This window comes from Anguilla anguilla, chromosome 7 (genome assembly GCF_013347855.1).
Source record: "Anguilla anguilla isolate fAngAng1 chromosome 7, fAngAng1.pri, whole genome shotgun sequence".
Lineage (NCBI taxonomy): Eukaryota > Metazoa > Chordata > Actinopteri > Anguilliformes > Anguillidae > Anguilla > Anguilla anguilla.
The window spans coordinates 6,911,336-6,934,814 of NC_049207.1; the positions used below are offsets into that span (position 1 = coordinate 6,911,336).

General features: G+C 48.2%; 1 protein-coding gene across 5 annotated transcripts in view; it reads right to left on the minus strand.

Annotated features, from left to right (window-relative positions):
• The window catches only part of usp6nl (USP6 N-terminal like), a 69,908-nt gene that overhangs the window by 7,547 nt on the left and 38,882 nt on the right, over positions 1-23,479 (minus strand). For all 5 annotated transcript variants that reach the window (XM_035425436.1, XM_035425437.1, XM_035425433.1 and 2 more), the window contains 8 exons: positions 21,210-21,283; positions 17,278-17,360; positions 13,611-13,650; positions 13,304-13,384; positions 4,989-5,096; positions 4,328-4,437; positions 1,529-1,577; positions 91-211 (listed from right to left, as the gene is read on the minus strand). In XM_035425436.1, the coding sequence (XP_035281327.1) occupies positions 91-211; positions 1,529-1,577; positions 4,328-4,437; positions 4,989-5,096; positions 13,304-13,384; positions 13,611-13,650; positions 17,278-17,360; positions 21,210-21,283 (666 nt within the window). The remainder of the gene's footprint in view (positions 1-90; positions 212-1,528; positions 1,578-4,327; positions 4,438-4,988; positions 5,097-13,303; positions 13,385-13,610; positions 13,651-17,277; positions 17,361-21,209; positions 21,284-23,479) is intronic.

The window sequence follows — 23,479 nt, forward strand, 5'->3', positions numbered from 1 at the left end:
GGTCCATTTAAACACTTCTATGCTCCCTGCAGTTATAGGTCTCAGAGAGGTCAAACTGACCATGCGTGGCTTCAGAGCGGTCGTGTTTACCGTGCATGGAGTGCTTCTGACCGGACAGCAGCTTGACCAGGGCCCAGAACGCGTCCTCCTCGTTCATGTAGATGAGCAGCAGGGCAGTGATCTGACTCATGCCCTGGCAGTAGCCCACCTCCTGCACGGAAGGAGAGAGACAAAACCCCAGCGTTACTACTGCGCAAAAGAGCTGTACGTCTACTCATTTACAACACCTGGGCCTTTTTTCCCACCCACTCCTAGTGCTATATGATACGGCTCCGACATATTTTTCACATATTTATCAGCCTCATAGGTCTCACGTTTCACTTTAAAAACTCACCTATTCCGCACACGCGAGGCAGATTCTACATTAAATAATTCATCTGAAACCAACCACCACGTTTTAACAAGGACTCGGAAGCATCAAAGGGCAAATGCGCATATACTAGGGGGCGTGCGATTCCCTGCCCAATCCCTGGTGCGGGAGGTGCACAACCTTGTACAAACACCATCAAATGGAGCTCAGGAAGTGAGACGTCAGTCCAATAACCTGAGCGAATTCAGTACCCGGTCTCCCATAGCTGTTGCCATAGCAGCCCTAATACCTAATCATTTCTTCCTCGTGTCAGAGCCAATCATTTCACAATGTTTCGAGATGCTATTCAGATATCTTTTTTTCCCCCCACAGACAAAAGAGACAAATGGCAGATGGAAAAAATAACCTGTCCTCTACGCAAGGCTGACGGAGGTAAAGTTAAGGAAGGAAAGACGATTACTGGTACAGAAGGTCAAGAAACTATTTGTCACGGCATGTTATATTTAGGGCCCATACATTTAAAAGCCTTTGCAGGAGGAATGTGTGCACCTGCAGTCACCACACACGCTCTCCGGTGAAGGTGATAGATGCAGCAGGGGGCTGCTGGAATATTTAATAATTCATGCGCTCCTCTGCTGTTCTCTGGCTCTCACTATTTTTATCAGAGCCACACAATGAATGAAAAATGAGAGCTAGCAGGTGAGAGGTCCTCCAAAAGCATTTCCTGCAGCGCGTCTCTCAGACGTTACATGTGAATTTTAGCTGAACCAGCCTTGGGGTTTCTTTACTTCTATAATGTCAGCGCCTACCAAAGTCAGCATTCTTTCTCTTTATAAGGGTCTCACTTCTCCCTGTGTGTGTGCGAGTGTGTGTGTGAGTGTGCGTATGTGTGTGTGTGTGTGTGCTTGCGTGCGTGTGTGTATAGGATAGTGTGTGTGTATGGAAATCTCACAAAAATCAATTTCCATCATGAACACAGGGGATCGTTTTACTTGAAAGGGGAGGATCGATCCTGAAATTATTCAGCTTTGTTTATAAAAAATAAAAAATAAAAATAAAAAAAAACCCATCGACCGAAGGGCCGATAAATAAAAAGAAGGGGACCGCATCATCTTCTCGTTTGCCGGGGTGTGGTCGAGCGGAGGCGAGGGAGCGTACCGTGTTGTACATGGAGTAGGCCGTGAGGACGTGGAACAGGGCCTGCTGCCTGGGAACGAGAAGGTCAAAGGTCATCAGAAGCCATTCTCTAATCGTGTTACAATGACATCATCATCAAAGACCTCAATGCCTTCTTAGTAGGTCCTTGGCATCGTTGCGCCACAGATGCCTAACAGGAGCTCAGACTGCAAAGCGCTGTGCATATTACTCACTTCGACAGACAAAATGTCACCGGTAGATTACTTTTGTCAGGGAAAACAGCGTGAATTAAAAGCCATAACCCTCTGAGTCCGTACACCCAGTTCCTTGCCCAACCTCCCAAATTAGCTCAGACTCTCAATAAATATGCAATAAGGCCTGTTTATAGTTCCATTACAAGACTTTCATGAACCAAATCCACATGTTTTTTTTCCCAACATAACGAACATAACTGAAAAGTGTCAGAAAGACAAGCTCAAATAACAGAAACTAAGGACAAACCCATAAGTTGGGTAGAAGATTTCTCTAAGGTATAGAGGGAGGGAAGGCACAGGAAAACGTGCTGTGCAAATACAACATATTAAAAGCTGAGTTTCAGCTCAGAACGTGAAGCCAATTTTACCCAGCACGAAAACGCCTCTCACCTCTTGTGGAATAGCTTCACTTTGTGCATGTGAGGCTGCATTTACAAAGGCCTCTATGTGACCGGTTGGTTAAAATGCCATTAAAACGTCCACCGTGGCTGCACAGACTCACTTATTCGGAAATGTAAACTGCAGAAAATCAATAGTCAGTTAGAGAAAAGCAGCCAAACTCACATGCACATTCAGCAGTGCACTTTCCACTGTAAAAGTGAACAATAAGAGACCAATAATAAAATCTACGCACATTTTGGTCCCAGGGCTTCACTGACACAATTTAAAAGCGCCATTTCATGGTACACTAGACTAAATACAACCTCAGAATAAAATTTCCTCCTGAGGTTTTATAGAGTTTTGAATGAGATCCAATCACAAAGGGATATCGCTCTGAAAACATTATGAACATGTACAAATATTAAACTGTGGGGGGTTTCAAACAAAACGAGTAACATCATGAATATCAAAATGAAAAGAAAACACAGCTTTAGCTTTAAGTTGAATATATCACCTTATCCCTTGAAGACACAAAGCATTTTTTTTTTTAAATCACCTCAATTCAGAAAACCCAGTCAATTCAGCAGAGCTACGCTAGCATATGCTTCTCCTCTATAACATGCCGACATGTCAACTTGTTTATTCCACACCACAGTCGGCCAAATGATACATCAGTAACTGTACCAGAAGTCAACAGCCCAGCCTAATTAGCATATCCTTTTCCGCTAAGCGATCAGAGTTTCTAATAAGCAGTGAGGTAGGAGGCACCCGCCACCAAAACCCGCCATCCTTGGGTGATGTTTATTGTAATTAATTACTTTAAAAAAAATATATGTTTATGTCATGCCTATGGGCAATTTAGAGTTTCCAATGAGCCTAACTGGATGTCTTTGGACTGTGGGAAGTAACCAGAGTACCTGGAGGGAACCCACACAAACACAGGGGTAACACACAACCTTCACACAGAAAGGCCCAGGCCGGGATTCGAACCCAAAAACCCTTCGTGCTGTGAGGTGACAGTGCTACCCACTGCACCACTGTGGATTCTACTCTCAGTCTGGAATCTATATGTGTATATACATACACACGATGGCTGGCTGACTGAAGTCCTTCTTTCATTGGCTGACACGAGAGCCAATTGCGTGTCGCCTGCGGGGCTGTCGGCCACAGCTGGCACGGACACGATCTGGATTCGTTACCAGACTGCAGGCTCCACCCACGCACTAGAACAGTGCCTCAACAGGACAGGACTAGCCATCCAGCAGCCTGCAGATTCTTCTTTTTTTGAACGATCGAACAATAAGGAATACGGTGTAAGGCTGACAATGAATTACGAATGTGGAATTGTTTAAATTTTTATGTTTTGTTATTTGAGCCCAGAGAAAAAAAAGTATTTCTCCTGGAAGCGTAGAGGGAAGGAGAGGAGGACTTCAGTGATGAAGCACAGCGTGTGGCCTCTTTGCAGCTGGGCCCGGGGCAGTGTGGGCGTCTGCATAAAGAGCTTCACTGTGCCCTGAACGTCCCTGGTTCTCCGCACGCAGAAGCTCGCCCGACAGACCGCTCCCCATCCCTTCTGCCTCGCGTCCGTCGGGGACCGCAGGGAACAAACCCGCGCTCTGTTCCGGAGCAAACCCTCCCAAATATTCCGTTCCACTTTCTCTGCGGCAGCCCACTCGCTCTGCAAGCCCCGGTCCCCGTCCTGGCGTTTTACAAAACCGACACAAGCCCGACTGTGCGGACTACGGGGAGACGCTCGGCAGGCTGCAAACCAGGCCACACGACCGGCTTTAAAAAATGTGTGAAGGATGAGGAATTGTCACGCTCCGGATCCTGATTGGCCAAATGAATGGCTGCTTTGTGACGAATTCCGTTTCACAAGTCGTAGCTTTCAGAGGTCACAGTTTCGTAATGAAAGCGTTGCTCGGAATAACAACATAAACAAAAGGAAAAATAAATGAACACTGCGGAACAAACAGCTGCATTATTCTTCCCAAACCCACATTTTAAATTTTTTATTATTTTTTTATTAACTGTTCCAGTCCCCAAGTGAATGTCCAGTAAATGACCTGTATGAAGACCAATAAGAATCTCACAGCACTTCCTTGTGGGACACCAAAGGTCTCATTTATGATGACAGCAGTGGAGGCTTGTTATTAGTGAGAGTAAGACCCAGCACAGGACTCACTTGACGTCGTAGCGGTGCATGAACATGATGTGGTCGCGATACGTGCGGTTCACGTCCAGGTCGATCTGACGGACGTCTGGAGATGTCCCTCTCGCCCTCAGCTTCAGCTTCTACGGAAGGCAGGAGGGATGAGAAGATCAAGCAGGAAGGAAAGAAGGAAGGAGCGAGGGAGAAAGAGAAAGAGAAGAATATTATTTTAAGCCACATTCCTCCAGCCTCCGCTTCACAAGTGTCAAGAAATTTAATAAAGCAGAGCTCGGTTGGCTCAAAGTGACTCAGTATCGCAGGGTAAACTGCCTACACACAGCCTCCCTCAATAATTATCAGCTTGCTTTTTCATTAAGAAACCCACGAAAACTCATGTTTAGATAGATAGGGGTTTTTCTTTATTCTAATTTTGGAAAGAATCAATAACAGAATCTCAAAAGTGCCCACATACAATTTCACAGCAGCAACCAGGGCCCTCACCTTGCACAGAAATCAAGTTTGTGCTTCATAAAAGAAAACCTGAATGACAATACTGGTGTCAATATGCAAACATGATAAACAGACAAAATTCAAAATGGCACATTTGTGCCATGCGCACTGATGACTTTTTTGGGGCACACAGAAACATGCGTGATCCTGGGACACGTGGTGGGAGAGAGGCGCATCTGCGTACCTCATAGAAGTCCTTCTTCTCCGCCTTTATTTTGGGAATATCCAGCAGGAGGCACCACACCTCGCCCCGGAGCTGGAGAGGGACTCCCTTGTAGATCCTCCTCACCAGCTGAAAGGACAGATCCAAAACCAGGTCTGAGGACGCTTGAATCTCAAGTCACGGACAGAGCCACTTGGGACATGGACAGACTGAATCTTGCAGATTTGTAATATTCAGTAATTTCAATGAATTACATGATCTGGGCTTAGGGTAGGGTCTGTCTACAATTTTTTGTTGACACAGAAGGTCTATGTACTGATATAGGGGTTTGCCTCCCACCCCCAAAGAACCCAATGGACAGTGGCTACAGAGCTGGTCCGACTGATGAAATCATCTAAGGGAGGGGGTTTGAGTATTTCCCAATGTGTGGACCTCCTCTTCACTAGCACACGGTGTATGACTTACAGCACACACCTTGCTCACAGCACGACTCTATTTGAAGCATACCGTGCTCTGTCTGGTTCCTCTTTCCAGTTACGATGTCTGTGCTGGCCCTCCAGCAGTGGAATGAACGACAACACGGTGGTCAGCACGAGAAGAATCATCAGCCATCTTCCGCGGCAGACTAAAAAAAACCTGCCTAATAAGACCGCACTTAGCTTCTCTCTGATCCCCCACATCTTACCACCCCTGCCATTAAATTCAAGTCATTATGTAATTTTGTATGGTTTTATAGCTTTTTATGCCTTGTTAGGGATGTTCACTGGCACGATTTCACAGTTTTTAGTATGGTTCCAGATGAGCATAGTTAACTTAAATTTAGTGCTTTTGTGATTTTGCATGTACTGTACACTCACTGATCTGGGAATGCTGTTAGCCAGGTTTGGCACCGTTCTCCAGTGGCTATATTATGCACTCTTATGCTGCTAAATGAATGCAATGTAATGTGATGTTGCCAGGGCGACAAAGAGAATGCGACATACACAGGACGCTCGAAAACAGAAGCTGGCTATTTCCCTGCTAAATGTAATGTTTGTTCACGATATAATGAACCAATGTGTGACTGAGGAGAAAAAAAGGCATTAGAGGCTTACTCGGTGATCAGCTGCAAGCATTTTTCTCTTATTTCCAGAGTTAATGAATATCACACTAATTAGGAAGCCTTTTTTCCACAGCTCCGGTGACCTCCAACCTAGTTGACACCCCCCCCCCCACCACCCCCTCGTTTTAGCTCCTGCCCCCTCAGTTTGAGAATGTATTATCTAAGGCAGTGGTTCCCCAAACCTCTCCTCCCACCCCAGCTGGATCCAGGTATTTGATGCGTTCCACCTCAAGCCCACCGGGTACGACTAATGAAGCGCTTGATTTAGCAGTATCAGGGGCGCTTTGAGATGGAACACATCAAATACCTGGAGCCGGCTCGGGTTACCCAAGGAGAGGATTGTAAACCACTGATCTAAAGCAAAGCGAAGTAAACTTAATGATATTACGTTATTTTTTTTACCTTATGCATTATACAGTTTGGCTGCTTTTGGACTAAGTGAGATGTGTATGTACTAAATAATAAATTCTCTCCCCCAGTAAAAGTTTTTTTATTTTTTAATGAAATGACTATTACTTTACCTCGTAAAATACAACATGAAATACTACCGCTACAAATACTCCAGTCAGGACAGCAGAAACCCATCTTCCAATGCAGACTAAAGACCCACCTCTAGAGACTCCCCCCATGGCTCCCCTGACCCTTCTTTTTATACAGTATCCATTTGTATAGATTAATATATACTGAAGCAATTCATGCCAATTACATTGCTCAAGGGTACAATGGCAGTGTCCCATCTGGCTATCAAACCTGCAACCTTCAGGTTACAAGCCCAGTTCCCTAACCATTATACTACACTGTCATCCGCTGCCTACTTACAAATTCCTTCAGTATGCACTTATTTTATGTCGTTTTGGATAAAAGAAATGTAATTTAAATGTGATGCCATTGTTTGTTTGTTTGGATAACTTTGCTCTTAATACTTATAACTCGGCCTTCTGTACTTTTGTGATGATGTCGCGCATGATTATTCCTCAGTGAACCACTGGCGATCTCCACTTCAGCAAGTCACTCTGGATAAGAGCATTTGCTAAGTGATTGTAACATAATATAATTTTCCGCATTTGATAACACAAATTCTCTCAGCGTGCGCTTATCTGGAATGAGTATTTCGCCCTCATATTCCACAAGCATTTTAAAGGCTTAAGGCATTTCTAGTTTTCTTTTCACCCAGGGAAACACCAGGTAATTTACCTAACCCTGCACCATTAAGCCCGAGAAAGAAGTTTATGCCTCTCTGCAGATTAAAACCCTCTAACGCCACATCAATGAAATAATCAACCGTAGAAGTAGACTGCTCCTCTGAGAACCTCCCTTCATTGATTCTGGTAAATGCATAAGTTACAGCAGGGTCGTAATGAGCACTCGCTTTCTCTCCCCCTCTACCTCACTCTCTCTCCTTCCCGTTCCTCCCCTCCCCGGTGTGGCAGGTAAGCTTTGTAAACGCAAAGTTCAACAAAAGTGCGGATCACATTTCCGCCTAGGCCTCACACACTGCCCATGGCAACACCCAATGTCCGACGGACTATCCTCTAGTCAAAGCTAAATGAAGCCTGAAGCCATGTGGACACTGATCACATCCGACATCCACCTACATCCGGCATCAGCACGCCTATGTCAACATTTAGCATGAAGCTGTGTTTGTTCTGACATTCAGTCCAGCAAACGAGTATTTGCACAGCGCATCATGTCAGCACTGACTAATACCCGATCAACCGTGAATACAACAAAGCAGATAGCCAGGCAGGGCTCCTTGACAATACCGGTTAATGATACTAAGTACGACTACAGTTGATCCCTACACGGCCTTAACAAGGCTAACCACCGCATAGTTTCCTGAAATCTCTCTTGCACACAAGGGGAGGAAGGCAACACTGGCTCGATAAAGGCAATGATCAGAGTTTTAACAGTACCATCAAACAAAAAGCGTAAAATAAACCAGCTATGCCCATTAAAATGGTGTGGGAGATGTCACGCGTCGCATGAAAGTCACTGCGGACGCAAAATGAAAAGAAAAAAAAAGATAAAATGCATCTTCACGCAGCCTAAATGAGCAGACGGCCCTGTCTAACGCACCACGGGGAAGCAGAAAAAGGCATGCAGCTGTATCTTATGATGATCAGAGACTGCTCTTTGCTTGAGCCGGTGATCACCCCATCGCCACCCGCAACCTCATTAAATGTGTTAATGGCATGTTCCGGAAGGTTCTGCGGACGCAGGGATCAATCAAACGGTCACCGCGAGATACGGAGAACCTTACAGAGAGCGCCTGTCTTTAATGCCGCCGCCGACACCCGATCCAGTGCCTGCTGGGAAATCTGCGAAGCGCGCCTCGAGCCTGTTCATTAATAACACTGAGCCCCGCTGCCCCGGTGCCTGCTGGGAAATCTGCAAGAACGCTACGACCGTGTTCCGTAATAAAACTGACCGCCGCTGAGCTAACCAAGCGCCTGTCGGGGGAATCCGAACCCGCTCGGTGACTCCGGCAGCCATAAATACCCGGTTGATGGGGTAGGGGTTAACCAAAGCTGACGGACGGTAAATTTTTGGATTTCAGGCAACCCGCTAGTGACTCAGCGACCCGAGGCTTAGCCCCAGTTAGAATCCACACTCAGTCATTTCTGAGCGGTTAGGAGCTCAGGAGGAAGACTGTCCTTCTTCTAAAGGGTGCAAAACTGAGGGGGAAAAAAAAACCAAGCCACAGCCGGTAATAACTACGATCCACATGTTCTCAGGTGGAACCGCAGGTCGGTCCGCTGCCAACACGGTGTGCAATCGCAGAGGGATTCCTCGGGTCAGAGAGGGAGAGGGATCAAAAGAGTTCTTCCCGGCAGACTGGCTTGGGTCTGCATCCTTGGCTGTTGGTTGGCATAGCAGACATATCCACACCGCTATTCATCTCACAGGGCTTAGTATGCCAAGAAGACACGGAGGCTTCTGGCGCCTGAACCCCGTGACCTTATGTTCCAGAGCCTAGTGCTCCGTTCCTGCTTGGCCGCTCTGGACTCCTGGTTCTGCCCGGATCAAAAGTGCTGCCCTGCGGTGAACCACCTGATGAGAGCAGGAAGGGAAGAGGGGGCCTCCGTGTCCTGAACTCCACCTTGACGGCGGGGCTGAGTCATTTGGGCAGTTGACATGCATGCTGGGATACGTGCAGGCAGTATGATAATCCTCTCCCGCTCTATCACCTCACGCCCTCCGGTGCTAACCTTCCCAGTTTCCGAACAGTGCTCTCCTACCAGAACACAGACATGGGTATTCACTAAGATACTCCATGAGGGAGAGGGAGATAGAGGGAGGAACGGAGGGAGAGAGATGTGATATTTACCTCAAAGATGGACACACACACACACACACACACACCTCAAATCTGGTGGCAGTCTGTGAGAGCAGGCGTTTAACCTGAGAAGAGCACTGCTCCTGCTCTGGGGACAGATGAGTGTTTGCTTTTGGAGAGATGAGGACAGCCAAGAGAACAGCAGCTCTCGATCAGCCAGTTATGGCCAGGAAGAAACTGCCGGAAGCTCTGACCTCAGAGTTGCCATGGAGCCCATGGCTCTTAACAGCAGAGCTGAACCACAGATTCTCTAGTTGACAGCAACCATGTAATCAGCTCATGCATTCCATATGCCCTTTATGCCCGTATTCCAGAAGGCTCCAGTTGGGACTGCAGGGCTGTATTAAAGCTTGTGAACGTTCACAAAGAGGTGTACCCAAAGCACAGAACAACCACTAGCACGTGTGTCCATGCTCCCTCAAGAACATTCATAACATCCATCAAATTTAAATGTTACAGCTTCAAAATCAGACACACAATAAGATGGAGCTGACCATCTGGTTACTTTATACCAGGTGCCCCCAATCTTATCCGAAAAGGGCCTTTGTGGCTGCAAGTTTTTGTTCTTGCAAAGCCCTACGACCCACCCGATTCAACTAATTAACTAATAATGGTCTTCAATCAAGTAATAGAATTTGGTGTCTTAGTGCTAGGCTAAAACAAGAATCCTGCACCCACACTGTAAGGATTGGGGACCCTTGTTCTGTAAAATCTGTAGCTTGGTGAACAGTGCACAATACCCAGAATCCTCTTCTTCCACACTGAATTGCACTGTCCACAGTGGGGCCTCGAAGCCCCGCTGCGCACCATTGAGAACTCTCACATGAAGCGGTTCGACTCGGCGACAGTAAAAGACAAACGCATTAAAACTCAAGCAGCCAGAACAGTGCAGTTAATCACGGCAAAAAGATTCTTCTTTCAAATTCCATTAAAATCAACTTCCTGGAAAAAAAAGGAGCTTGGTTCGAGTCACCTGCTGGAGAGGAAGACAGAGTTGATGACTTGCATCCGAACCCATCCATTTAGATTATAACCAATAAGCCTTCCTACTGATTGCCATCGCACTTGGTATAATTTACAGAGAACACTGTTGCCCATCGATCCAATTTAATCTGACTCTGCCAATATGGCCGCCGCATCCACATTTTTCATTGGACATCAATACTAAAAGGAAACGGTGAGTCTGCTGCATACTGGGCAAAATCAGGGACAAGGTCTTAGTGGAGAAAATGGCTCTAAAATGCCAGAAGGCCCCGAAGGTAAAGAGGACGCTCCCAATGCTCGAGTTTTAGCGCGTTCACGAAAAAGTTAAGACGAATGTGGAGCAGAGGCCGGAACACCGGGCAAACTAGGGCATTGCGGGTGTGAATTTCTCACAAAAAATGCGCTGTTGTAACCCTTGAAGATAATGAGTAGAATTAATCAGAATGACTCAGGACACCCCACGGGTGTATTATCAGGGGACAGAAAGCGAGCGGCGTAGCGTGTCAAAGCCGCTCTGGATCGGCTAATAATCGTACAGCACGCTAGACTGTCCACAGGAGCCCGGTGCACGCACGCCAGATTAACACACAGGTGTTGAGTTCTACGATGACGACGGCTTGCTAATTGGAGAGCACTAGGGAAGGTGGTTAATCAATCTGTTTTTTTAATTGATCATCACTCGATGAGGCCTTGGTCTGCAGAATGGATCCAGCACACGCTCTGCAGAACATGCGTGAAAGGCATTAAATGTTTACTCGACAGAGCCCGTGCTACGTACTTAGCGATGTATTATCACACGGCACTTGTCACACAGTGCCTTAAGACCCAAAGGGAAACAGAAACATCGTCCCTACAGGAATTTGAGTAGAGCTCCTGACCGCAACACCACTGTTCCTGTATAACGACTTCTTATAACTTAGAAGTTTCTCTGAGCCATTAGTACAGTGTAGGAGGTCCCAGACGAGACATTTAACTGGTATTATGCAGCCCCCCTGTGTCCCATCCCCCCTTTGATCCCATTAAAAGTGAGAAGAAACAGGAGCAGCTGCCTTTTTGTGTGTGTGTGTGTGTGTGTGTGTGTGTGTGTGTGTGTGGGTGCGCGTGTGCGTGTGTATGTGTGGGTGTGTGTGCGTATGTGTTTGAGTGTGTATATATTTGTGTGCGCGTGTGTGCGCATGCGTGTACACATTTGTGTGCGTGTGTGTGCGTGCGTGTATGTGTGTGCGTGTGAGTATGAGTGCGTGTGCGTGTGTGCGTGTATGTGTGTGTGTGTGCGTGTGCGTGTGTGTGTGTGAGAGTGTGTGTGTGCGTGTGTGTGTGTGTGTGTGTGTGTCTGTGTGCGTGCGTGTGTGTGTGTGCGCGCGCGTGTGCGTGTGTGTGTGTGTGTGCGTGTGTATGTGTGTGTGTGTGTGTGTGGAGGGGGGGTGGCAGTTTGAGAGGGTGCAGGACGGTAAGGCATTCTCAGTGCTGTGGCTAATTTAGCAGCCCTTTACACCCCACCAGTGCTGAGGGGGGCAGAGAAGGCAGACTCTCCCCCTCAGGGCATGCTTCTCATTAAGAAGCAGAGAGCAAACGAGGACAGAGAGGAAAACCATGGAGACAGGCACGCAGGAGAAAGAAAACACACTTCTGCAGTTCCCAGGGTCCTTCAGGAGATGCAGAGCGAGAGCTCGGCCCTCACGTTCAGGTTCGAAAGGGGCTGTCGTGTCTAACGGGTGAGAGAGGTCATAGCTTTTCCCCTTATTTCCCCTTTTCTCCTCATATTCCCAATCATGTTCTGCTGTCGATACGGGAGAGCACAGGCAAGCACGCGCTTTCCTCCGAAACGCCTGCTGCCTGTCGTCACACCGCGGTTCCAGACTCAAGTCGAGATTCGCGCAGACATGAGTCAGAGGAACGCTCTTAATGCGCAGTTTAACGGATGAACTCGGGGCGCCCGAAATGCCCCCGTCCCTGAGTGATGTTGGAGCTCGCTGTGTGTTCAGCTCCCTCCAAGGCTGGATGGCTGGCTTCTGTCATCACTGGCACTGCTGGACTCAGAACCAGACCATGGGGTTGAGATTTCTTCCCATTGGGGAATTGATCATGTTCAGGCCCACATTGGGTGCCAAATTAAAAAATAAAAATAAAATAATTATCTAGTATCGGTGTGTGGTCCAACCTGTTTCAGCAAAGCTTTAATACACCACACGTGCGTTAGTGCGTTGGGATATGAGGATCACACACACAATCAGCAGCAGGAGTCTGCTAAACTAAATGATCAAAGATTGCAATGCAGGAGTCATTTTTAAACATATTATTCTCTCCCCTGCATTTCATTTTTGTCCCAAATCGGGAACATCCAGTCACTCAGGTGGCTTTGCAGTGCAGAAGCTCTTCCAGCGTTTTGCTCGCTTCACACAGTTCCCACATTCCTGCGTCTGAAACAAACGCAATCCTGCAGACGCAGTCTACGTCGGAGACTCGCCTTCTCACTTCCTATATTTCAGGGTGCCATGGAAACTGCGTTCCGACAGAAGCGAGACGCGCAGTGACGGCTCAGAACAAAAACGCTCGAACGTGAAAGGCGTTCGTTCCGCGCCAGACGCGCGCGTTCGTGCGTTTCGCTGGCTCAAGGTTGCGCGAACAGGAAGTTCGGGAAACGAAAAAACGCAAATAAAAGGGAGTGAAACAAAGTCCGAAAAGAAAGCTATTTGAACAGGAAACCCACGGCATCACACACTCTCTCCGCCTACAAGAGCTTGCAAAAGAAAGGGCGTTGACACAAAGCACGCACCGTCACCCACCGTAAATACGCCGAAGCACAATGACACACACACGCCCGAAAACAGGACCACCAACCCCTTCAGGAGCTGGACGATGTCTGGCTGTTACCTTTCCGGATGTTTCTAACGGCCGAGATGGCACTCTCACCTTTTCACTGTTCTTGTACTTGTCCCAACTCTTCAACATTTTCAGCCATTTTGAAGTTCTTTCCACTTCCTGGTGTTTTTGCTGAGGGGGCAGAGAACATGGGTCAGAGTCACGGTTCATGTCATCTCACGGTCACCATGGTTATCAGGACACTGGTGGTCTCCACATTCATACACACTCACTAGTACAAAATATAGCGAACGCATAGACCAAGTAACAACAATATACTTAATTGCAAAAATTTATTAATGTATATATTCATAGGTTTATACAATATGCAGTAAAATAAAATGGTTGCATTATTCACCTTTTCTTCCACCGAGTCATACGATGGGAGTTCATTCTCACTGTTGGGGGGGAAAGAAAAGGCACAACAGCTTAAGCTACGGCACATCAGAGATGATTCAGTCCTCTCGTGATCCACGGTTTAATACTGCCTCTGTCAGGAAGCGTAATAAAACGCCGAAGACGTTCGCTTCACCCGTAACCGTATGAAACACAAGCCATCACCCGCGGTTCTTCCTCGTTAGCCTCTCCTGTGAGGCCGAGGCCGAGATCGGATCATCAGAGGAACCGTACACAGGTAGCGGGTAGCGGGTAGCGCACCGGGCTGAAAGCTCTCCGTACACAGGTAGCGGGTAGCGCACCGCGCTGAAAGCTCTCCGTACACAGGTAGCGGGTAGCGCACCGGGCTGAAAGCTCTCCGTACACAGGTAGCGGGTAGCGCACCGGGCTGAAAGCTCTCCGTACACAGGTAGAGGGTAGCGCACCGGGCTGAAAGCTCTCCGTACACAGGTAGAGGGTAGCGCACCGGGCTGAAAGCTCTCCATACACAGGTAGCGGGTAGCACACTGGGCTGAAAGCTCTCCGTACACAGGTAGCGGGTAGCGCACCGGGCTGAAAGCTCTCCGTACACAGGTAGCGGGTAGCGCACCGGGCTGAAAGCTCTCCGTACACAGGTAGCGGGTAGCGCACCGGGCTGAAAGCTCTCCGTACACAGGTAGAGGGTAGCGCACCGGGCTGAAAGCTCTCCGTACACAGGTAGCGGGTAGCGCACCGGGCTGAAAGCTCTCCGTACACAGGTAGCGGGTAGCGCACCGGGCTGAAAGCTCTCCGTACACAGGTAGCGGGTAGCGCACCGGGCTGAAAGCTCTCCGTACACAGGTAGCGGGTAGCGCACCGGGCTGAAAGCTCTCCGTACACAGGTAGCGGGTAGCGCACCGGGCTGAAAGCTCTCCGTACACAGGTAGCGGGTAGCGCACCGGGCTGAAAGCTCTCCGTACACAGGTAGAGGGTAGCGCACCGGGCTGAAAGCTCTCCGTACACAGGTAGCGGGTAGCGCACCGGGCTGAAAGCTCTCCGTACACAGGTAGCGGGTAGCGCACCGGGCTGAAAGCTCTCCGTACACAGGTAGCGGGTAGCGCACCGGGCTGAAAGCTCTCCGTACACAGGTAGCGGGTAGCGCACCGGGCTGAAAGCTCTCCGTACACAGGTAGCGGGTAGCGCACCAGGCTGAAAGCTCTCCGTACACAGGTAGCGGGTAGCGCACCAGGCTGAAAGCTCTCCGTACACAGGTAGCGGGAAGCGCACCGGGCTGAAAGCTCTCCGTACACAGGTAGCGGGAAGCGCACCGGGCTGAAAGCTCTCCGTACACAGGTAGCGGGTAGCGCACCGGGCTGAAAGCTCTCCGTACACAGGTAGCGGGTAGCGCACCGGGCTGAAAGCTCTCCGTACACAGGTAGCGGGTAGCGCACCGGGCTGAAAGCTCTCCGTACACAGGTAGCGGGTAGCGCACCAGGCTGAAAGCTCTCCGTACACAGGTAGCGGGTAGCGCACCGGGCTGAAAGCTCTCCGTACACAGGTAGCGGGTAGCGCACCGGGCTGAAAGCTCTCCGTACACAGGTAGCGGGTAGCGCACCAGGCTGAAAGCTCTCCGTACACAGGTAGAGGGTAGCGCACCGGGCTGAAAGCTCTCCGTACACAGGTAGCGGGTAGCGCACCGGGCTGAAAGCTCTCCGTACACAGGTAGCGGGTAGCGCACCGGGCTGAAAGCTCTCCGTACACAGGTAGCGGGTAGCGCACCGGGCTGAAAGCTCTCCGTACACAGGTAGCGGGTAGCGCAGCGGGCTGAAAGCTCACTTCACAACGGCAGCCCTACAGTTTAAAGATGGCCGACTGCGATGCAGAAAAATAAAAACTGCTAATTTCACCTGGACCTACGAACTTACGAACTCATCAAGCGTAATGGCTCAGTAAGATAGCGTGTAGTGATTAATGGGGCCTTTGAGAGTGCGTGTGTGTGTGTGTGTGTGTGTGCGTGCATGAGTGCGTACGTGCATAGGAACGAGTGATCTGACTGTGAATGAAGGATTTAAATCCATCGAGGATACAAGATGCATCACGCTGGACGCCCACAGCTGCGTCTAACATAGTGGTGGTTTGAGCGCTTGTGACCAGTAGGTCATGGGCTCTTATCGTGGGAGTGGGTTGCTAGAGGTGCAACCCCTGGGCAAGGTAAATTTGGAACTGTGCCCCACAACAAGAATCGCAGACCGCGTCTCGTCCCTGACCTCCCGCTGTAGCTGGGGAGGGAGGGAGGGAGGGAGGGAGGGAGCGCCCGTCGGCCATGTAGGCGAGGCACAAACAGGAAACGGCAGATTAAGACATTCCGCCGCCTTCGCCTTCGCCCCGTCACCCCCGCGCCCCTGAATCATCTTTAAGATCGCGCAAGCATGAGACCTCGGGCCGTTTTCCACTGCGTGAATACATCGGTCTCTCCGCTGCGATTTCACAGCAGTCGGTTTCCTTTTAAACGCGAAGCCTCCAGCCCATCCGGCCGCCTCTGCGCCCCCCCCCCCCCCCCCCCGGCACACACACCTCTGGGTCCTGGTGCAGCGCTGCATTATGGGATCGGGATGTTAAACCCAATGTCAGGCATCACGGTGAGCAGAGATGGAAAACCTCGTGACTCCATCCATGAGGGAGATGAGTAATGGAGGGGAGCAAGTGGCCTTCATGTTTTAATGCAAAATCCGCTCTCTCCACCACAGCGGGACGCAGTCCCTCACACTGGCCTCCGATCCTCCCCCCCCTCGCCCGTTTCGGAATGGGTCTCATCCCCACAGGAAGTGACCTGGCTGCCCACCCTGCTCGCAGTCCCATTACCATTCCTCTGCTTCCTGTCCGAGCGCTGTTAAGATCTCCGGCTTCCTGCCGCTGCATGCTTTCATCCACGCTTTCCGAAGCGGCTCGCGTTTCCCGTGTCCGCCCGGTTTTTTATTTTTTATTTATTTTATTTTTTGTTTCTGCGAGCTGGAGGGCAGCTCCTACCTCTGCGGACCTCCAGGGTGGAAAGGCAGGGTAGGCCTGAAAGCAGCCAGCTTTCCCTACGCTACGAGGGTGTCCGGAGCGTCCTGAGCCGCCATCAACCCCAGCCGCGGGCTGACTGACGGCCTCCAGCTTTGGGGTCACGTGGGCAACCTGCCTCGTAAAAAGCAGCCAGGATTTCCCATGGTACACTGCTTCTCCCAATGCATTCTGGGAACCTGCCAGCCCACTGGTGATGTTCGTGCATTGAGCCCTGCTCTTTCCTCCCACAAACTGGAGTCTCTATTACCACCACCCCCCGCGCCAGGCGCATGCTTTGGTTCGCCCCGCGTCACCCTGAGAGTGGTCTATTGGTTCACCCCGTTCCTCTTGGTTGTGGGCCCTGTGCTGCACACTGGTACCCTGTTATTATGGCTAAACCCCCCACTTCCTGTGAGTCGTGCACAGGCACGGGCCTAAATATACCAGCTGTGTTTAAGTGCAACGTGAACATAAAATTGTCGGTTGAGGCTGCGCGTAGGCCTTTCATTTACCAACGTTACAATTAATAGAAACTTGGACTGCATCCTGCAGCCTGTTTAATCCTTACAGTCACATCAGCACACAATGCAATGAAAAATAGTCATACCCCACATGAGTGCACTTACTGCAGGAAGCCAAATCTGTCGATGACTTTGTAGAGGTGGAAGTTTGCGTCCTCCCAGGGCTCCACTGTTGCTCCCTCTTTTCCCTGGAATTAAAGAGGAAAATGAAGGATGAAGACACTTTAGAAACGCTTATTGCCGTGGCAACGCGTTAATGTTGCTTTCCCAGTAAATACGTCTCAACGGGCCCTTTTTATTACCTTCATATTTTTTTTCCATGTTGGCAATAAACATGTTTGCCGATGATAAATGGTGGATGAAAGTTATGAAAGAGCTGAAATATGGAGCTCAGATAAGTGCCTTCCACATGCACACTAATTAAACTAATTAATATCCAGGGGAACATTCTGGAACTGAAAACTGAGAGCAGCAGAAACTGACTACACTACTTAAGGCTCTCAAAAGGCCACATTCACGAACGCAGTTTGACACGTCCTCTATATTACCATTCTCTGATAAATATAATTGCTCTGACTTAACACAGGTGTCTGAAATTATTACCCACTGTACCTTCCTTCCTGGTAGGTAATTATTATCTCGTTGAAAGTGAGTTCAAAATTAAAAGTAAAATGTGAGAGAACAACTTGGGCACTTTTTCAGAACCAGTATGATACAAAACTCCAATTAGACCTCGGTACAACTTAACCAAACACTGATTTGTAAAGCAGGAGTGGTGCTTTTTCTCTCTAATATGTAGCGGAAAATACGATGGTGAGCATTGTTGGGCAGAATGGCCTGTTCTATGTTATGCTATGCTATGCTATGCTATGTTATGCTATGCTAAGCTATGTTATGTTATTTTATGCTATGCTATGTTATGCTATGCTAAACTATGCTATGCTATTTGTAGGCTCCTCATTAATATTCTCCACATATTCTGCGGGCTAGCGTCGTTCTCACTGCCGGCGGCTCCATTTCTCCACCGGCACCGGCAGCTTCTCTGCAGACGGTCGGTTAAGCTGCTCGGTCAGGGCTCTGGAGGAGCTTCACTGCGCGCCCCACTCGCCCAACCCGAAAAGCGGCTCTCGCACGATTAGACGGGGACGTCCCGGCCGAGCGAAACCTTCCCTTACTCGGCGACGCTTCGACGAATTACGCGCCGGCCCGCCGAGCAGCCAGGCCACGGTCAGCCCCGTCCCGCTCAAAAAATGAGAAAAACTGACCACAGGATGTGCTGCTACGCTGAACCAGTGCGTTACCATGACGAGCCAGGCAGCACTTCAGTGCCTGGCCTGTGCCAAGCAGCTACGTCTGATATAAAAATACATATCATCATAAGCAGGAAATACTATAGAAACCATTTCCACTACAGGACAGGAACCCAAAAAAGGGGAATAGAGATGTCTCTACTGTGGCCTACACAGTGGAGCAATGACAGAAATATTCAGCATAAAATACTCCATACAAGATGGGCAGCATGTAATTATGTAGAACATTGAGCAGTGAAGTGGGACATTAGATTAAGTCATTATTATTCAGCAAAATTAGGTTCCATTCAGAATCACTGACCTGTTGTGTGAATGCACTTTCTCCACAGATGAATGAATTTTCTATTTTGAAAAAGCTGCAATTTTTTTGCTTGGCATAAATCTTCAGACATCAGGAAATATAGAGCCAGTTTGATGCACTCTGATCTTCAAAAGACTCAACAGACAGGACCCCTGGCTCCCTGGGCCAGCAGGGTGTGCAGAGATGTTGGACTGTGATGATGATCTCATTTCCCTGTGTCAGAACGAGCCTACAAAGGACCTGCAAATTCTCTGTGAGCTGACATTCCTCATTACCGCGCGACACTGAACTGGATGCAACTAATCAAATCCAGAGTCAATTCATCACACAAAGACTTATTCGGGAAAAATGATTTGGGCTAATCTCAGAAAAAATAATCGCCAATTACATTATTAAAATTAACTATAATACATGACTTACAGAATCTATTTATAGGTATATTTTTTTATTTAAAGATTATGTAATGATTCATTGTGGGAAAAGCCACAACACCCAACAGATAAATAACATACACTCCATTTAAATATTTAAAAGCACTTTGCCCTTCATCAGAATAAGAATAAGAAAGAAAATATAATAAAACAAGCTGCACAGTTCACATACTGCACCTCTCTGGTACAAGTAATTTGTTGGGGCTCTGCCGCTCGATCACGGCCATGACTTTGAGGGTCAGGGACTTGGAGGATGATTTCGTACCAATGAAACGCAGCGGCGTGGCAGTGTAATAGCGCGCCAGAAACGGACGGCCTAATTATCCCCGTAAAAGTCGCTCGCTGATAGCGACGCTACGGCGAAAACCGCGATGAACGTCCCGTCGTGACCGTCAATCAAGCGCGGGGCCAATTTTACAGCCTCCACAGCGAATTTAAAACAGACTGAGCGAGAGGTAGGTGACCGGCGCATTAAAATTCAAACAGGAATCAAAACACTGGTCTGATTCAGACTGGAGAATGATGGATTAATCTGGGGGGCGGGGAGGGGGAAGGCGGGGGGGGGGGGCCTTGTGTGCGTTCTCAATCAACGCCCTCAATCTGTCACTCTCGCAAGCCATGTACGTAAATCAGTCGTTTGCTGTATATATATATAAATCAGCTTAGAGCAATGCATTGTTATTTTCCAATATTACACAGCAAGCGATGGGCAAGGACAAACATCTCGTTTTGAGGTTTTTACAGTCAATTCCACAAGCTTTGATGTTTTGAAGGGGGGTGGGTTGGGAGCTGCAGCCACAGGAGGAGGTGGATCACCAGAGACTTCCTGTTTGTACAATCATCACTTCCTGTTGATGTAGACCTGTCACTGGAAGCCACACACTAGCCTATATCTTTGTACTTATTATTAAAAATGTTAATGGAAATTTTAATAGCAGAAATGATAAATTCCATAGCTAGCAAGCTCCACTACAAGTTTCGTCAACACATCTGTTAAGCTAATACAAAATGGAGACCACAAAAGAAAGCATGCCTCTTCACCTTTACCAAATTGAGACATTCTTTGCTAATCAGAGGAGACACAGTAAGTTACTTAAACTTTATATATTGTTCTGGCATGAAAAGCTATTATGATAAAATGTCAAAAATTAAATACACTGTGTGACCAAAAGCTATTATTAGGACCTTTTCTTACTGTGGCAATGAGGGGCTTATTGAGCATGGTGAAATATCATAATGGGGTGAGAAGAACCATTAGACTCCGTCTGTCTCGTTGTAATAAGGAACTGGGGGCTTATCGAACAGGGTCAAACCTCGTAATGAAATTATAGGCAGTGTAAGACTGTGTGCCTTTCTTCTCCTGGTTAATGAGCTGACTTGATTAAACTGTCAGACAGAAGAAAGAACAATGGGCAATTTATATTAATGTTCATCGGAGAGGAGCTCCCTTCCAGCGAAATGCCAAAGCTCAAACTGAGTTACTGTGTTTTAGGGAGGGCCCGTCCCGCGCGCTCAACACCAAAAATCAATGCATTTCTGAAGAGGAGAACACCCCCCCCCCCCCACTCACTCACTCACAACAGTGAGAGAAGATTAACCCCTCATCCATCCGCACCCAAAGAAAGTAAAGGCCTCACTCACCCAAGCTCATCCTGCCTACCATTGTCATGACAGTTGGGAGGGACCCATATCTGGAACTGGAGACCCCCCTCTAAGCCAGGGGGTCTCAAACTCCAGTCCTAGAGGGCCACAGTCTCTCTGCTGGTTTTCGTGATTTCCTTTCAATCAGCAGCCAATTTCGGCCTTGGAAACAAGGTGTGTGCCGATCTGTGACTTACAGTAAGCACTTCGAGAGCAGGAACACTCAAAAACCAGCAGACACAGCAGCCCTCCAGGACTCCAGTCTGAGATCTTTGCTCTAGGCTAACACGCAGTTTGTCAAGTGCGGGACAGCAGTCACGACAAATGGGGGGCGAGAAAGCAACGGTCACTCACCTTGTCATATTTGGCGACGATCTCCGCCCTCTCCTGCTCCAGCTTTAAGGCAGCATCCTGCTCCGCATCGGAAGCTGGGGACAGAGCGGAGGGAAGAGGGCACGTGTCAGCTTCACGGTGCTCCGCTCCACACGAGTGGATTCATTTTTACCACGACAGATCTGACAGGAATGCATTTCACCCTTTCACGCCACCATCACGGAAGTGTGCACGTCCTGTTTAACACACACGCTTCAAATGTACTCCTCACCGAAAAATAATAGGGACGTGGAATGAAAAAAAAAAAGTGTTTCCATTACCTCGAGATGTGATTAGAGAATATGAAAATATTTAAAAATATTGCTGTGAGTGATAGCTGCTACTTTAACAAGTGAGTATATTGGAGGCATCTCAATGCTACCAAACAGCTCTTCAGCAGCGGACGGGGATGGAAGCTCTCTGACTGCCTCAGGCAGGTACAGGAGGCCTGGGGAGGATGCCTTGTGGCTGGGAAACAGTTGTGATGAGGAAGTTGTCAACCACACAACTCCGCAGTTTTTTTTCCCTCCCCCACTGTCAGGTATTTGCTATATTTACAGATTCCAGACTATACCGTACAGACTCCCATTTCATATAAACAGAGCCATAATGGCAGTTTGTGAGGCATCATGCTCTTCTGTGGACTTTTTACGGGAGTAGAACTTTATGATCACTTCTGGTCACGTGACTCCTCAGCCAGAATAAGCCTGGCCTGCCGCCATGCCACAACTTCAGGCTGTTTAACTTTGATCACATTTGGCAAAAACAAATAAATGCAGTCGTTTATAATTCTCTCTAAGCTGGAAGCTCCAGATGAAAAGGAGAAACTGTCTTAAATACGGAATTATTTACTTAAGAAGTTAATTCATTGAAGCTGCACAGAAGGAAAAAGAAAAGTCAGCAAATTAACCAAATAATTAGAAAAAGACCTTCTTTCAAATGCTCACCGTAAATATTCCTTGTTTAAACAGTGTTTGACTAATTCATTTAACGACGCATTAAAGCGAGTTTCAGTCTTAACGGCTGCCAGGAAAGCTACTCCGTTACCTTCTGGCTAATATTTCACGGATTACTTCCAGCACCAAACAGCCTCGTCCTCAATGCAACTCAACTGCAGCAAAACATTTCTACAACTCATTCATTAAGAAGTGAAACGGTACACTTGCCGCAGGACTGTTTTAAAACTCAATTACAAACGCCAAGCTCCTCCTCTCGTAGTGGGACGGCACTCGGCTGTGTCACAGTCGCACACACTTCCACCCGAACTGCTCGCCTGGCGTCACGTTTCATTATCCTGCCACGAGACGCACTAATTACAAACGCAAACGGTTCCGAGTCTCTACGGTCGCCTGCACCGTCGCATCTTGAAGGGTAATGGAGCAAATAAATAATATGATTTACCTGCATATGGAGCCCAGTGTTATAGAATGCACGCGTCAGCAAACCAATTCTATTCGCGATGACGCACGGCTTTTCCTCCCGACCTATCGCAACCACCGCAAGAGAAAATAGTGACGGACTGCCTCCACTGCGCTCCAAGCAGTAATAGGCCCGCATCACCGGCAGGCGAAGCGGGCCGCCACCACCAGCCTAGTGAACATTAATGCGCAGAAATGCATCTTTAGCGGGCAGATCGCTCGATCTTCATCCTCGCAGGGAATGCAATTCGGGGCGAAAAAAAGCACATTCTGCTCTTCCCTCGGGACTGATAACCCTACTTCACTCTCCACAGTGAAGTTTTACACTTCAGGTTTCAAGGGCATCTCAAATTGTCAAATAGGACATCCAATACAGTTTTCAATCAACGTTTTATTGGAGCATGAAATTAATTCTCTGGGAAAAAATGATGTGACAAATAAAGCCAGAGAAAGCATTAGGATGGCTGTGAGATTGCCCTTCCAAAAAGACAGATCCTTTGTTTACCTCACCAACCATGCCCTCTGACTGAAAACAGGGCCTTTTTCATCATCTTTTAAAGCGGAATTCACAGACTGATGTCCCAACTGCCACCTCGATGATGAATTTCACCTTATTAAATATAGCTGATACATTTTGCCAATCCAGGTGGGAAATTTTTTTCTCTTTTGATGGGCCACCTAGAAATACGGCTGGGCATCCGGACACAAATTCAGTCCTTTGCCAATTATGCCTTTTTGGTGCCCCGGTGTACCCACGTCCCTGATGGTGTCCTTGGGCGTCCCGCGCACCTCATCCATCCAGTTTCAGTACACACAAGCCGAGCGGGTTCGATC